The sequence below is a fragment of the Zootoca vivipara genome, chromosome 2 (genome assembly GCF_963506605.1).
Source record: "Zootoca vivipara chromosome 2, rZooViv1.1, whole genome shotgun sequence".
In the NCBI taxonomy this organism is placed as follows: Eukaryota; Metazoa; Chordata; class Lepidosauria; order Squamata; family Lacertidae; genus Zootoca; species Zootoca vivipara.
The window spans coordinates 16,334,948-16,349,691 of NC_083277.1; the positions used below are offsets into that span (position 1 = coordinate 16,334,948).

General features: G+C 47.0%; 1 protein-coding gene across 1 annotated transcript in view; it reads left to right on the forward strand.

The window, feature by feature from the left end:
- The first annotated feature begins 277 nt into the window (after positions 1 to 277).
- LOC118081075 (inactive serine/threonine-protein kinase TEX14) overlaps positions 278 to 14,744 on the forward strand; it is a 28,977-nt gene continuing 14,510 nt past the window's right edge. The window contains exons 1-11 of the mRNA XM_035107234.2: positions 278 to 710; positions 4,666 to 4,808; positions 5,139 to 5,253; positions 6,724 to 6,889; positions 8,400 to 8,542; positions 10,093 to 10,153; positions 10,246 to 10,376; positions 13,222 to 13,338; positions 13,447 to 13,570; positions 13,649 to 13,821; positions 13,905 to 14,050. Of these exons, the coding sequence (XP_034963125.1) occupies positions 4,670 to 4,808; positions 5,139 to 5,253; positions 6,724 to 6,889; positions 8,400 to 8,542; positions 10,093 to 10,153; positions 10,246 to 10,376; positions 13,222 to 13,338; positions 13,447 to 13,570; positions 13,649 to 13,821; positions 13,905 to 14,050 (1,315 nt within the window). The 5' untranslated portion in view covers positions 278 to 710; positions 4,666 to 4,669. The remainder of the gene's footprint in view (positions 711 to 4,665; positions 4,809 to 5,138; positions 5,254 to 6,723; positions 6,890 to 8,399; positions 8,543 to 10,092; positions 10,154 to 10,245; positions 10,377 to 13,221; positions 13,339 to 13,446; positions 13,571 to 13,648; positions 13,822 to 13,904; positions 14,051 to 14,744) is intronic.

A 14,744-nucleotide genomic window follows, 5' to 3' on the forward strand; every position in this document is an offset into this window, starting at 1 on the left:
CTGGAGCAGCGCGGCTTTAAGAGGCGCCGTTTGGCCCTGGGCTCCTGACGTGCCTCCATCTGCGCCTGCGCTGCCCAGACCGCGTTTTTGTGAATTCCTGCCCTCCTCACTTGGCGGTTTCCTCCCAGCACCGCGGCCGTTAAAAATAACAAACCGCCCGTCCGCACATTACGCATCCTCGACAGCCAATCCGGAGAAAGAGCGGCTTTTAAGGCCGCCGTCTCCCAGGCGGCGCTTGAGTTGTTCTCAGCTTATTCTGAGTCTCTTCACTCTCTTGCACCCGCTCGCACACAATTTAACTTTCAGCCCTTGGGGTGAAAAGGGGATTTATTTTTAACCGCATCAGCTCAGTGCAGTTAAAGGTTTATTATTTTCTTCCCCGCCCCTTGTAGTTTGTATGCTTGAGTTAGAATAATTGAAACAAGGGCTGAACTTGCACGTTAATTCAAAATTACCATTTTAGTCGGGACTCGGGTTTTATTGCAGTGAAGAGTTGGCATGGATGTTTTTCTCTACGAGCTGAGTTGTTTTGGAAGTTCACAACTTCCCTGTAATTTTGACATAAATGGCTCATAGTTAGAACCAAGGTTCACACACACACACACACACCCCGCCCTGGGATTTAAGAATTAAGAATCAATGAAAGGACCTCTGAACATAGGCAGAGTGCGCTCCCCATATCCATGAGCATTTGCAGCTGGGATTTCCAGGTAGGCTTGAATTTGCATTAGAAATGTAAGGCTGGATGCGTTTGAACTCGTTCCCTGGGTCTGTGAAGAAAGCAAGGGGAGACAGGGCAGTCATTTATACAACCATTGCTCATGCAGTTGGCTGCTTAACCTGATGCAACCAGTCGACACATCCAGGGGCACAACTGTACCATAGAATTGTAGAGTTTGAAAGGGACCGTGAGGGTCATCTAGTCCAACCCCCTGCAATGCAGGGATTGTTTTAACATTGCAGCGTTTAATTTAAAAGGAGAAGGCACTTCCAGACTCACTCTTCTGCAAATGGGTAACAGAAAATTCTGGATGCTCAAATAAAGTTTGTTTGGAAGCCTTACACATCAAACCCACTTCCCCTCCCAAACTGGACTTTTTGCAATAAGGGAAGTGATGGGGATACACATTGGGAAAGTGTGGGGTGAAAGCTTGCAAACCGAATGGTCAATAAATAGCTGGTGAACAAATTGTTTCATTGTGAGCAGAACTCTCACAGAAAGAAAACCTTACAGCAGGGGTGGCCAACTTCCAAGAGACTGCAATCTACTCACAGAGTTAAAAACTGGCAGGAAGGAAAGCCCTGTTTTTGGGGGTTCACATAAAAGTTGTTCAGCTTCTTTAGGAAGGAGGAAAGCGACATTGAGCTTTTTTTAAGGAAGGAAAGCCCTGTTTTTGGTAGTTAAGATCATTTTAGGGGTGCAGGGCAAAGGTGTTGAGTTTTTTTTAGGGGCGCCAAAGTTTTTCAGCTTCTTTGGGGGGGAGCCATTGATCTACTGTACCACAGACATCCAGTGATCTACCAGATCACGATCTACCTGTTGGACATGCCTGCCTTACAGAATTCCCTTCTGATTCTGCCTGCCAGCTGCTCACTCCTGTAGGGGTTCCTGGCCTGTCTCCACATTCGGCAGCAACACTGCGTCCATTTACCTGTAAGTAAGGCCCCTTTAACCCAATGGGGCTTACTTTTGGTAAGATATATACTGTATCATATTGTACTGTTTGTCCAGCATTCGAAAATAATTTTGCCAAATGGTAGTTCAACAAACTAAAATCCTGTCTCTGGTCCTTGCTTTATTGAGATCTCCTAAACCTCTCCCCAATCTCTTCTCAAGTGGCCAAGCCACTTTCAATTCCACTTTCTCTGGAAATCCACATACAAAAAAATACACGAAATAGGAGTCCCCAGGCGCTTATGTGGAGAAGGGGTGGGGAGGGGGTATCACTCAGAAGGGTGGTGGAAGTGGGTGATTGACTGACTGATAGCTGTTGATGACTGAAAACGACTGCAAATGGTTTTGCATGAAAAAGCAAGGGTTGAGATGGCTGAAGATCGCTTTATCATGTATAATGAGATAAGAATCCAGTGTCTCTGTTCAAACCAGGTCCCTCCATGGTTTTGAGCTTGGTGATAAGTTGTAATTCAGCAACTTCTCTTTCCAGTCTATTTCTGAAATTCTTTTGTAGTAAGACAGCTACTTTGAGATCTTGTATAGAATGTCCTGGGAGATTGAAGTGTTCTCCTACTGGTTTTTCTGTCTTCTGGTTCCTGATGTCAGATTTATGTCCATTTATCCTTTGGCGTAGGGTTTGGCCTGTTTGTCCAATATAGAGAGCTGAAGGGCACTGTTGGCATTTGATGGCATACACAATGTTAGAAGATGAGCAATTAAATAGTCCTGAGATGGTATGTTGGATGTTGTTGGGGCCAGTAATGGTGTTGTCCGGGTGTATGTGGCAGCAAAGTTGGCATCTGGGTTTATTGCAGGCTCTGGTACCAGTGTCCATGTTAAGTCTGGTGGTTGTATTATTGTGGGTGAGGAGTTGTTTAAGATTGGGTGGCTGTCTGTAGGCAATGAAAGGTCTTCCTCCCAGAGCTTGAGAAAGGGAGCTGTCATTGTCCAGGAGAGGCTGTAGATCTCTGATGATGCGTTGTACTGTTTTAACTTGGGAGCTGTATGTGATGACTAGTGGTGTTCTGTTATTTTCTTTTTTGGGTCTGTCTTGCAGCAGGTTCTCTATAGGTATCAGTCTGGCTCTGTTGATCTGTTGTTTAACTTCATCACGTGGATATTTTAGTTCTAAAAAGGTTTGCTGTAGATCTCTTAGGTGAGATTCTCTGTCTGTAGAGTTGGAACAGATGCGGTTGTAACGTAGGGCAGACTTCTCTGGAGTGTTAGGAGCCAGAAATCCAACCTCGTATTATTTGGGTTGTATGTTGGAATGTAGCCGCATTTAATTTATTAATAAATAATTTATTATTTATACCCCGCCCACCTGGCTGGGTTTCCCCAGCCTCTCTGGGCGGCTCCCAACAGAATATTAAAAACGTGATAAAACAACAGCCTCATTTACTATGCCTTTCATCAGAGGCATAGTAAAAACACGATAAAACAACAGCCTCATTTACTATGCCTTTCATCAGAGCCTGACAAAACAATGGGAAGGGAGGCATTTAAGTAATTTGAGGTGTGAGAATACTTGTATGTGCAATCTTTAGCACACTTGCCACACTTGTTCAGTTCAAATCAATGACACATGCCTCTGTGAAAACATGTTCAGGATTGTCCTGTCAAAAGATTAAGCCCTACCCACAACCAGAACAGAAAAGCTTACTAAATACACACACCGAAAAATATTTCTTTGGGCTTCGGAGTTTAATAACTTGATAACATGGATTGATTACATACCCTTTATAAATTAAAAAGATAGGCACAATCAGTGTAGCATGGTTTAAATTCTGATATAAAGCAAATGCAGTAATGAAAAAACTAGTCTTGACCTTTTTGGTTGCAGAACATCAGCTAAATATTGCAGCACTGTATTCCCATTGTTTCTAAAGGGAGACATAATGACTTGCTTAATTCCAAGCCGGAATTAAGATTGCCGGAAGAAATATCAACAACCTCAGATATGCAGATGACACAACCTTGATGGCAGAAAGTGAGGAGGAATTAAAGAACCTTTTAATGAGGGTGAAAGAGGAGAGCGCAAAATATGGTCTGAAGCTCAACATCAAAAAAACCAAGATCATGGCCACTGGTCCCATCACCTCCTGGCAAATAGAAGGGGAAGAAATGGAGGCAGTGAGAGATTTTACTTTCTTGGGCTCCTTGATCACTGCAGATGGTGACAGCAGTCACGAAATTAAAAGACGCCTGCTTCTTGGGAGAAAAGCAATGACAAACCTAGACAGCATCTTAAAAAGCAGAGACATCACCTTGCCTACAAAGGTCTGTATAGTTAAAAGCTATGGTTTTCCCAGTAGTGATGTATGGAAGTGAGAGCTGGACCATAAAGAAGGCTGATCGCCGAAGAATTGATGCTTTTGAATTATGGTGCTGGAGGAGACTCTTGAGAGTCCCATGGACTGCAAGAAGATCAAATCTATCCATTCTGAAGGAAATCAGCCCTGAGTGCTCACTGGAAGGACAGATCGTGAAGCTGAGGCTCCAATACTTTGGCCACCTCATGAGAAGAGAAGAATCCTTGGGAAAGACCCTGATGTTAGGAAAGATTGAGGGCACTAGGAGAAGGGGACGACAGAGGACGAGATGGTTGGACAGTGTTCTCGAAGCTACGGACATGAGTTTGGCCAAACTGTGGGAGGCAGTGCAGGACAGGAGTGCCTGGCGTGCTATGGTCCATGGGGTCACGAAGAGTCGGACACAACTAAAGGACTAAACAACAACAACAATGATTTGCTAATGTTGCAAAAACAAAGCAGGCTTCTTCACAACTTTTGGGGGGGCATTTGCAAATACAATTGCTTAATCATTTAAAGATAGTGATTAATCTACTAATAGTGCTTTAATCCAGTGATAGTCATAAAAGTTTTGCCAAGCACACCTGAGAATTGGGTTGTTTTTCAATATGGCTTCCTACCTTCACTTCTCTCTACCTCTTTTTAAACCATGAACACTTTGTCTCTCCCTCTCTCTAGTGTGATGCCACAGTCTCCAGCGCTTCCACCAAGCTGTCCTGTGAGCGTAGGCTACATTACAGACCCTGAATCTCTGGAGGGGCAGTTACTCAGGCATGCTATTGAGGGCAATGTCAAGAAAGCCAAGATACTGCTAAAGAGAGGTAAAGCCAATCTGTTTCAAACTCCGTGTACGGTAGGTAAATTACCTCCAGTAAATTGCATTGCAGCACAGTTGTTCATCCTGACAGAATATGGGGACTGGTTGGGTTACAGAGTGAGGGGAAGTCAGATATGCTTCTGTATATGCTGCTTGGGCATGAGACAAGACTAGGTTTTGCTATTTGAAATTGAAACAGTGCATTCTGGTACCATAGACCCATAGAATAGTAGAGGGACTACGAGGGTTGCCTGGTCCAATCCCCTGTAGTCTTATCTCTTCAACAAAACCTCTTGCCGTTGTTCATGAACAGCGTTTGTGTTTCCTTCTTCAGGAGTGGATGTGGACTGCCACAATGCATCCGGACAGACGGGTTTGTATCTTGCTGCCCTACTGAGACACGTCCCGCTAGTCCAGCTATTTTTGCACTTCGGCGCCAACCCCAACCAGTGAGTGGTAACCAAATTCTTAGAGGCAGTGTCTAGAAAACTAGCTATTCCTGAGAAGGCCCGTCTCCATTTGAGTCCGGTCCCTCTTAAAACATAGAACTTTCTGTCTTGTCTCAACATATATATCCCCCCAGGCTTGGGTATACATGTATGTATGTTTATTTAGGAGAGATTGCAAAAGTCTCATTCACGGTGCTTTTTGGGGGACGATGCTCCCCAAAATACTAGCACCTCTCCCCCCCCCCCCCGGTAGCCATTAGCTAACATTTTGTGCTGACACCCATAGCAATGTTTCCCATATATCAGGGGTGGCCAATTCCCAAGAAACTGTGATCTACTCCCTTTTTGGAGGTTTTTTAGGGGTTCAGGTCAAAGTTGTAGGGCTCTTTTTTTAGGGAGAAGGAAATCTCCGTTTCTTTGGGGTGAAGGGCAAAAATGTTGAGCTTTTTGTTAGGGGGGTCAAAGTTGTTGAGCTTCTTTAGGGGGAGCCAGTGGTCTACCAGTGATCTACCACAGACGTCCCGTGATCTTGATCTACCTGTTGGACGTGCCTGCCATATATGATACCAGCTCCTCATATTTACCCCAAAGAGTATTGGCTACCATTGGCTGAATAAACCTTAAGTTTCAAATTTGTAAACATTGGTGCCTCTTATGGGGAAAAGACCTTAAAACATTTTATCGTCAGCTCTGAATCAATTCTTCTGTAGCCACAAAGGGCTTGTCTTTCAAAGCATAAATGATCAGGGGTGTCTTACTCATAGAGGCTAGTGGCATGAGGCACCAGGCTGCCAAAGTTCTGGAGGGCGCCAGGGAAGAGGTGGTGGAGGCTGGACACGGCGCCTCCCGGCATCAGCTCACAACCCTTGCCCGCCTCCGCCATGCCAAAGTAGCACTGCACCCGATGCCTCTGTCTGCTGTGGCCACCGCGGCACGAAGCGTCCAGCTGAGCCGGGAGGCGCCACGTCCAGCCTCCCCCTCTTCCCCACTAGAGGAGCCGCCCTCCAGCCGCTGCCCGCCTCCTCCAGCCCCGCCGGCAGTGCTGTCCTCCCTAAAGAAGAAGAAGAGTTTGGATTTGATATCCCGCTTTATCACTACCCGAAGGAGTCTCAAAGCAGCTAACAATCTCCTTTCCCTTCCTCCCCCACAACAAACACTCTGTGAGGTGAGTGAGGCTGAGAGACTTCAGAGAAGTGTGACTAGCCCAAGGTCACCCAGCAGCTGCATGTGGAGGAGCGGAGACGCGAACCCGGTTCCCCAGATTACGAGTCTACCGCTCTTAACCACTACACCACACTAACAGGGAATACAACTGAGTACCCCCCCCCCATCTGAGCAGAGATGTATGCATTAACTCCATCAGCTAAAATTGCATTTCTGATTACAAAAACTATGGCTGGCAGAACTTTACTTGTCCCCTGTTCTTTGCACCCTAACACCTCTTTCTCCTTCTCTTCCCCCACCCTAAAGCCGTTGCTATGATGGTAGCACCCCAGTCCATGCAGCTGCTATCTCAGGCCACCAAAAACTTCTGGGCCACATCCTGAAAGCTGGAGGTGATCTAAGGTTCCATGATCAAAAGGGGCAGACCCCTAAAGACTGGGCCCAGCTAGCTGGGAGCGAGCAGAATACCGAGGTATTTACAACAACTTCACCAGGTTGACATGTCTTATTTCTTGAGCAGTCACGGAAATAAACCATTAAGGTTACCGGGGGGGGGGGGGGAGGCTGGCAAAGAAGGGCTGGAGAGGGCTGTCCCTCCTCTCTAGTATCTATGCAGGGTTGAGAGGAAGGACCAAAATTTTGCTCCCCCTTTCCTCCAACAGCCCACCCATTAGCCTTCATGCAGGGGGCTTTTGAAGTTTGTTGTGGAATGCTCTCCGCAGTGAGGTTTGGCTGCTGCCTTCACTAACATCCTTTCGGTGCCAGGTGAAAACTTACCTTTTTGACAAATTGGGGGTGATTTTGATGCCTTTTTCGATGGTGTGGTTCTACTGCTGTTTCGTTGGGTTTGCTTTATAGGCTGTTGTGTGGCTTTTATTGTAACACATTGTGTTTTCCTCTGATTCTGTGTGGCATGCTTTATGCTTTTAAAGAGTTGCAGGTCGAATGGAGACTCTTTATGCGCCAAACACCATAATAAAACTGATAATAGACTTGAGGTCAGGGCACAACCCATGACAACAAAATTTGCATAATATTTGCCCTTGTTTATTCATATAGAGAGATGCCCCTGGGCAAATTAAGATTGTGTGTTTAAAACAAAAGGTTGAGGTAAGGGCATCTCTGATGCGAAAATCCTAGGGCGTAGGTCCTGGGAGCCTACCTCCTCCCCCCAACCCTGAATCTTCCCAGGAGCAGGAGGACATTATAGATTTAGAACAGTGGTTTGCAGAGAGGCATAGTGCAGAAGGCAGAAGTTGGGAAACACTGGAAGAGAGAGGGTTAACAGATTCACTCTCTCTGGAAAGCATCCATCTGTTCTCCCCAAGGTCAGGGCCGTCTTAAGCGCCCCTCGCGCCGTGGTGCGCCGGATCTCTCCGGCGCCCTCCCGCCCAGTTTCCCAGCGCGGTGGGCGGGTGGGCGCTGCGCGGCGGGCGGGCAGGCACAGCGCAATCTCTCCGGCGCCCTCCCGCCCCGTTTCCCAGTGCGGTGGGCGCAGCGCGCAGCTGCGCGGCAGACCGGCCGGCCAGCGGACGGGCGCAGCTTGCGGCGCCCTCCTGGCAGGCCGGCGCCATGGTGCCCTGCGCCACCCAGCCTATACGTAGGGCCGGCCCTGCCCAAGGTCAAGGAGAGCTGAGAAAGTGGCAGAACAGAAAGCACAGAGGGTACGAGCTCAGGTTACAAGATTTAGGAGTGACGTAGATTACTAGGGACGGAAGGGGAGTAAGCCTTAGTTGGGAGCACCGCCATTCTAGAGAGATGTGTTCCGTTGTCTCTCGCTGCAGTTATTAAAGATTCTAACTGGTAAGAAGCCTCCTTTTCTTTTGTTCTGCTTATCTATGGCCAAGTGGGGAGGAAGCCAATTCCCTGAAGCCTGACACCAAGTCCCACCCCCCCCCACAATGCAGAAATCTCAACTTAAATCATGGCTGTTGTGGAGTGCCGTTCCGCTGTGTAGCTCCTCTTTTTTCCATTGCCTCAAGGTCATGGATTTGATCCAGTGGTGCTGTGGCCAGATGTCTATGCTGGTGCAGCACGGGGACCCATTGCTGTATTCCAAAGCTCTAGCAGCATCACCACGCAGCCTGCGCTCCTCACTCTCCTCGCTCTTATCCACCTCCTTCTGGTAAGGATCCACCTGCTGCCTCTCTTCTCTAATGCTGCGGGAGCCATAGCCTAGTCTCTGTTTGGACCCAGCCCTCTACTGAGACAGACAACTGAAGAATAATGAATGATGGTGGTGATAATGATGATGATAAAACATCTTAGCACATTCAAATATAAAATTGGAAGCCATCAACTAACCATTATGGAAATATGCGTTCTGAAGTTGATGGACTGCATGCCGAAATGACTGTAAAATGTTAATCTGAAAAACCAAATAAATAAATTTAATAAAAAAATTTAAAAAGGAAATATGCACTCTTGATTTCCAACATAACCCCGGTGTCGCAGAAAAGTTTTCTTTCTGCAGGCATTTAAAGGTTGAAACAGAAGGTGCCTGCCAAATCTCTATGAGCAGAGCACTCCACAGGGCCGGGTTCATGACATTTGCTCCGGTTTGCTCCATGAATGGAAACAGCTCTCCTGTTTGTGGGATGAGCAAAATCTGTCTGGATCCAAGCATCAATAAGATGACAGGTGGAAGCTGCACCCTCACAAATCATCTCCTTGTGGCCACATCTGTAAAAACTCAGCCTTGGGAAAGCCTTCCGTGTTGTTGCAAAACTTGATGAAACAATATTCATAGAATTGCTTTCTTCTACTGAAACTTTGGGGATGGGTTTAAATAGGTAGGAGAGGATATATTCATTGCAATCTATCCCTCCAGGCCCCCACATGTGTGGGTAATAATAATAATAATAATAATAATAATAATAATAATAATAATAATAATATATTATTATTTATACCCCGCCCATCTGGCCAGGTTCCCCCAGCCACTCTGGGTGGCTTCCAACAAAACATTAAAATACAGAAATCCATCAAACATTAAAAGCTTCCCTAAACAGGGCTGCCTTAAGATGCCTTCTAAAGGTCTGGTAATTGTTGTTCTCTTTGACCTCTGGTGGGAGGGCATTCCACAGGGCGGGTGCCACTACCGAGAAGGCCCTCTGCCTGGTTCCCTGTAACTTGGCTTCTCGTAGTGAGGGAACCGCCAGAAGGCCCTCGGCGCTGGATCTCAGTGTCCGGGCAGAGCGATGAGTTGAACAGAGTTTTAAAATCCCACCCTGAGCAACCACAATAATTAAAAGCATAGGAATTAGACCATAAAGCCTTAATTGAGCAAGTCCGGCAATGAAGCAGGAGGGCTTCCGCCTGGTCACCCCACTAAACAGAGAATCGAAGAAGAGTTTGGATTTGGATTCGATATCCCGCTTTATCACTACCCGAAGGAGTCTCAAAGCGGCTAACAATCTCCTTTCCCCTCCTCCCCCACAGCAGAATCAAGCAACAAGTTGAAAAGCAAGTTGAAAAATAAGACTTATAATCAGGTAGTGATTCACAGCAACAGTAGCAGTAGAACGTTTGCAGGCAAAATACTATCGTTTGTGCTTCGACTGCATTTCCGGACCACTTAATCTCCCGTGGAAATCACTGGGGTTGCCTAACGCCAGTCCTCCCGACACCTAAATGTGTCTCACAAGGCTTTGTTTCCAACCCCTCTTGTTGCAGGCATTTGGACGGCCCCGATAGGTTGGGAAGCAGCAAGGAGACAGCTATTGGATACAGGCAAGTAAGTAAACTTCTCTGGAAGGGTGTGGTTTGATGTACCGGTAGTAGAGAGGCCATAGTTTCTAGGCTCATAACTCCTCCCTTCTCTTTCAGCTGTGCCCAAGCAAGGGCCAGCATCCCGGGATGGCTGCCTTCACGTTCATTGCGGACGACAGGGAGCTGCTCCGAGGTCACGGAGAACCAGACTGGAGCTACCAGAACGGACCGTACACACTCATGAGGAAGTAAAGCTATCAGCATTACCTATCAGCCCTGTCTGTTCTCACCTATCACCCATCTAGGATAAAAAATATAGCAATAGCAACAATAGGTTCTCTTCCTGCAACACCCAGTTCTAGGGAGATACCTGGTCGCAGGGAAGCAGACTGACCACAGTGAAATGAATTGGGGAGGGACACAGCTCAGTAGTAGAGCATCTGCTTGGCACCAGAAGGCCCCATGTTCAGGTAGGGCTGGGCAGGACTCCTGTCTGAAACCATGGAGAGCTGCTACCAATCTGTGTAGACAGCACTGAGCTGGGTGGACCAATGGCATAAGGGAGCTTCCTGTATCCCTGGTGGGATGTGTCAGTCAACTCCAACATTCCAAGAAGGACCAACTGTCATCTTTGTGTCAGTTTGTTTGGACCGTTGAACAGTTAAGCTGCTGCTGATAGATGCTATGAAGGAGTTGTTAAGACTCACTAATATGTAACATGTAGTTTATTTTGTAACCTAAGTACGAATCTGACAGTAAACTGGTAGTTTGTCTTATTATAACACAGATTCATGTGTATTGTTTTTAAGAGGGATAAAAGGGATTCGCAACTAAGAAAGCCATTTTGCTGCTGTGCAGACTTCAGTAAGGAAACGTTTGACTCTGCAACCAAACTAAAGTATATTATAAATGTTCCTACATTGGGTTATGGGCCCAGAATTTCGACATATTTTTTTAGTTCTTGGTTGTCTTGTTTATAATATACTTTAGTTTAGTTGCAGAGTCAAACGTTTCCTTACCATATCACCCTGCACCCTCAGACTTGTAGTGTATCGTAATCCTCAAGCAGTGACCTCGTAAGATATTGGTTAAATAAAATAATTATTATGCAGTCACATAACCTCTGCTCACCTGGGGCTCCAGGGGAGTGGTGTTTGCCGTGCCGTGTGGCCCCAGCTCTGTCCCGGGGGAGGCTTAGAATCATAGAATCATCGAGTTGGAAGAGACCACAAGGGCCATCCAGTCCAACCCCCTGCCAAGCAGGAAACACAATCAAAGCATTCCTGACAGATGGCTGTCAAACCTCTGCTTAAAGAACTCCAAAGAGGGCTGGGCGGCTTCCAACAGAATATTCAACAGAGTAAAACATCAAACATCAACTTCCCTAAACAGGGCTGCCTTCAGATGTCTTCTAAAAGTCAGATAGTTGTTTATTTCCTTGACATCTGATGGGAGGGCATTCCACAGGGCGGGTGCCACTACCAAGAAGGCACTCTGCCTGGTTCCCTGTAACCTCACTTTTTTCACAGTGAGGGAACCGCCAGACGGCCCTTGGAGCTGGACCTCAGTGTCCGGGCTGAACGATGGGGGTGGAGGCGCTCCTTCAGGTATACTGGGCCGAGGCCATTTAGAGCTTTAAAGCACACTTTGAATTGTGCTTGATGGCCTGGTGGGAAGGCCAGTTTCAACGGGCCAATCCGGTCTCAGGTGGAGGGGGCTGAACCAGATCTGCCCCTGCTGCATTTAAGCCCACCCTCTTGGGAGATCGCTGCGGTCATGCATTTTCCATTCACCAGCTACGTGCATTTCACCTTTCTGATGTCCTGTATTCCTTTCTCCATCCTCAAAAATACATTCACCCAATTTATTCATTCAAAGATTTCCTATCAGTGCCCTGCTGCTAACAGGTTTTTTAATTACCATATTTTTCCATGTATAAGACGAGGTTATTTTATTAGAAAAGAATGCTAAAAATTGTGGGCTCTTCTTATACACGGGTAGTGGAGAGGTGGAAACGGCGAATGGTGGCTGCCACGAGCAGGAGATTGCAGCTTTTTTGCAGGTGATTGGTGGATGTGGCTGTTTTCTGCTGCAGCAATTGGGCAGGTGATTGGCGCTTCCTTTTGGCGAGCGTGCAGGCGATTGGTTGCCTCGTTGATGTGCATGCGATTGGCTGTGGCGGTCCTGCAGGTGAGCAATTTTTGGCAACCTCCGCCGCCCCGCCCCCCAAAAAAGGTCAACAACTCTTAGCAATCTCCCCCCGGGGCCCCCCTCCATTTTCTGAATTTGGAGTCCCAAAAAAGAGACTTATACATGGGGGCGTGTTATACATGGGAAAATACAGTAATCTGTTTTTATCCAAGGAGTTCACAGCAGCGTGGGTTTTTTACATTCCATAGTGCGCTAAAATATGATCGGGCTGTAGTTTCACCATCCCTCATCTGCAGACGTCATACCTATCACTTGTAGGAATCCATACATTTCCCCCCCCCCAACATGTTCCTTTCATCCATTGCCACGTACCCCCAGCCATCTTCTCCTGAACTTTTCCTTTCATTCATTTGCTCCATCCTCACCAGCCCAGACACAAACCCTCCTATCCCTTTCATAAATCCAACATGCTACACGTTCTACTGGACCATAAAGAAGTCCTGCATTGTACTCATTCATTGATAAGTGGAACGGCTTGTTGTGAAGACCAGGGCCAAGAGATGAAATTGGGCAGATCGTATTATTTGGTATTTGGTAGCTGATCTTTGCCGAACGAAAGCCACAGAGTAAGAAGTTACATTTGCCGAGACGTACACACAAGTAACAAGTCAGTCTTTGGACTAACTGGCATTTAACGCGCCTTCTGCAAGCTTTCAAGTTACAGAGAAGTTTAAAATAAGTCATGGAAGAACAGGATATAGCACTTGGGGAAATTTGCAGCAAGAGTGGAATGCATGGGTTACGAAAGATGTTGGTTTGAACACATGAGCAGTGATGGAGATCTGGAGGAGCTGCAGGCTAAGCGAACCAAAGAAGTATGACACGTGTGTTAGTTATAACTCCTCATTTCATAGAAATGACACCTTTCCCCCTTGCTTCCAGCTTGCTGTGGAATGGGCAGTTTGTCACGGTGCGAAGCTTAAAGCCCGAAGCCCATCCCCACTGCAGTAAAATGCGTGGCGCCCTGGACTTGCTCCTCGCTGAACAAAAATACTGCAGGTAATTCAAGCTGGCGGGCTTTAGGACTCAGATCATGGAGGGATAAGCCCTGTTGGTACGTGGGTGCTCACTGCCGTTTGTTCAGCATGGCTTCCGTGTTTCCTTCAGCCAGCTCCACCACCCCCACCTTCTGCTTCTCTTGGCTGTGAGCCCATCTCTGGACCTGCAAAACCTCCAGCTCGTCTTTGAGAGGGTGGGCATGTGTTCCCTCTACTATGCCTTGCACTGTGAGGTAAGTGAGACGGCCGGGGAAGCTGGGCTCCTTTCCTCGCTCCCTAAGCTTATCCCTCTCCCTCTTCCCCCACTGCAGAAGTCTAGCTCCCCAGCTCCCTCGGCGACTCTGCGTTTGCTGCTGCAAGTCTCCGAAGCGCTCTTGTTCCTGCACTCTCGGGGTTATATTCACCGGGCTGTGACCTCCCATGCAGTTCAGCTGGTGAGACCTGGACTTGCCAAGCTCAGCAACCTCGAGCACATGCAGCAGAGGTTGGTTGGAGCAAGTGCGGTCTTTGGAAGACTCCAGTGGGATTCCTTGGAACATTTGACTGGTTTCAGTTCTGTTTCAGCAGGGCGGAGAAAAACAGGTTAGCCCAGCCTATTCCTCCACCCCCTGCTCTCTACAACTGGCTGCCCTTGGAAGTCATCAGAGAGCGCCTGGCTTCCTTGAACTCTGACCTCTACAGCTTCTGTACGGTGATCCAGGAGATCTTTACAGGTTGGTTTCTGTCCAGAGTGGAAAGCAGTAGGCAAGACTGGCATGTCTCAAGGAGCCCATCAGCTGACCATAAGTTCCGAGGGAAATTCCAGTTACCAGAAAGGTTTGCCTTGGCCTATAAATGTGTTAGCAGAAGAGAATCGAGCAAGCACTTTAAAATGGCGCTACAGTCGTACCTTGGTTTTCGAGCAGCTGAGTTCTCAAACGTTTTGGCTCCCAAACGCCACAAACCGGAAGTGAGTGTTCCGGTGCGAACTAATTTTGGAAGCCAAACGTCCGACAGGGCTTCCGATTGGCTGCAGGAGCTTCCTGCAGCCAATCAGAAGCCGGGCTATGGTTTCCGAACATCTTGGAAGTCAAACTTCCAAGGTACGGCTGTATTTTTAGAATTAACGTTTTTAGGCTTCAGCGTCAGGCTCTGAGACCTGCATTATTTGAATATATTTTTCCCCTTAAGAGTGCAAATCTAATCTACAAGGATGGCTTGAATGAATAACTTTTCAGAGAAAGAAGAATAACTTTTCAGAGAATACCATCTTTTAGAGGATCTGAGAGGTGATTTGGTAATAGACAATTGGTGAAAAGGAGAATTGAGTAAGGGGCTCTTTTAAAAGAGGAAGGTAACTAATACATAGCATAGATAGACTGACCATATGTCATTACTTAAAATACTAGTGCAAAGGTGAAGAAATGG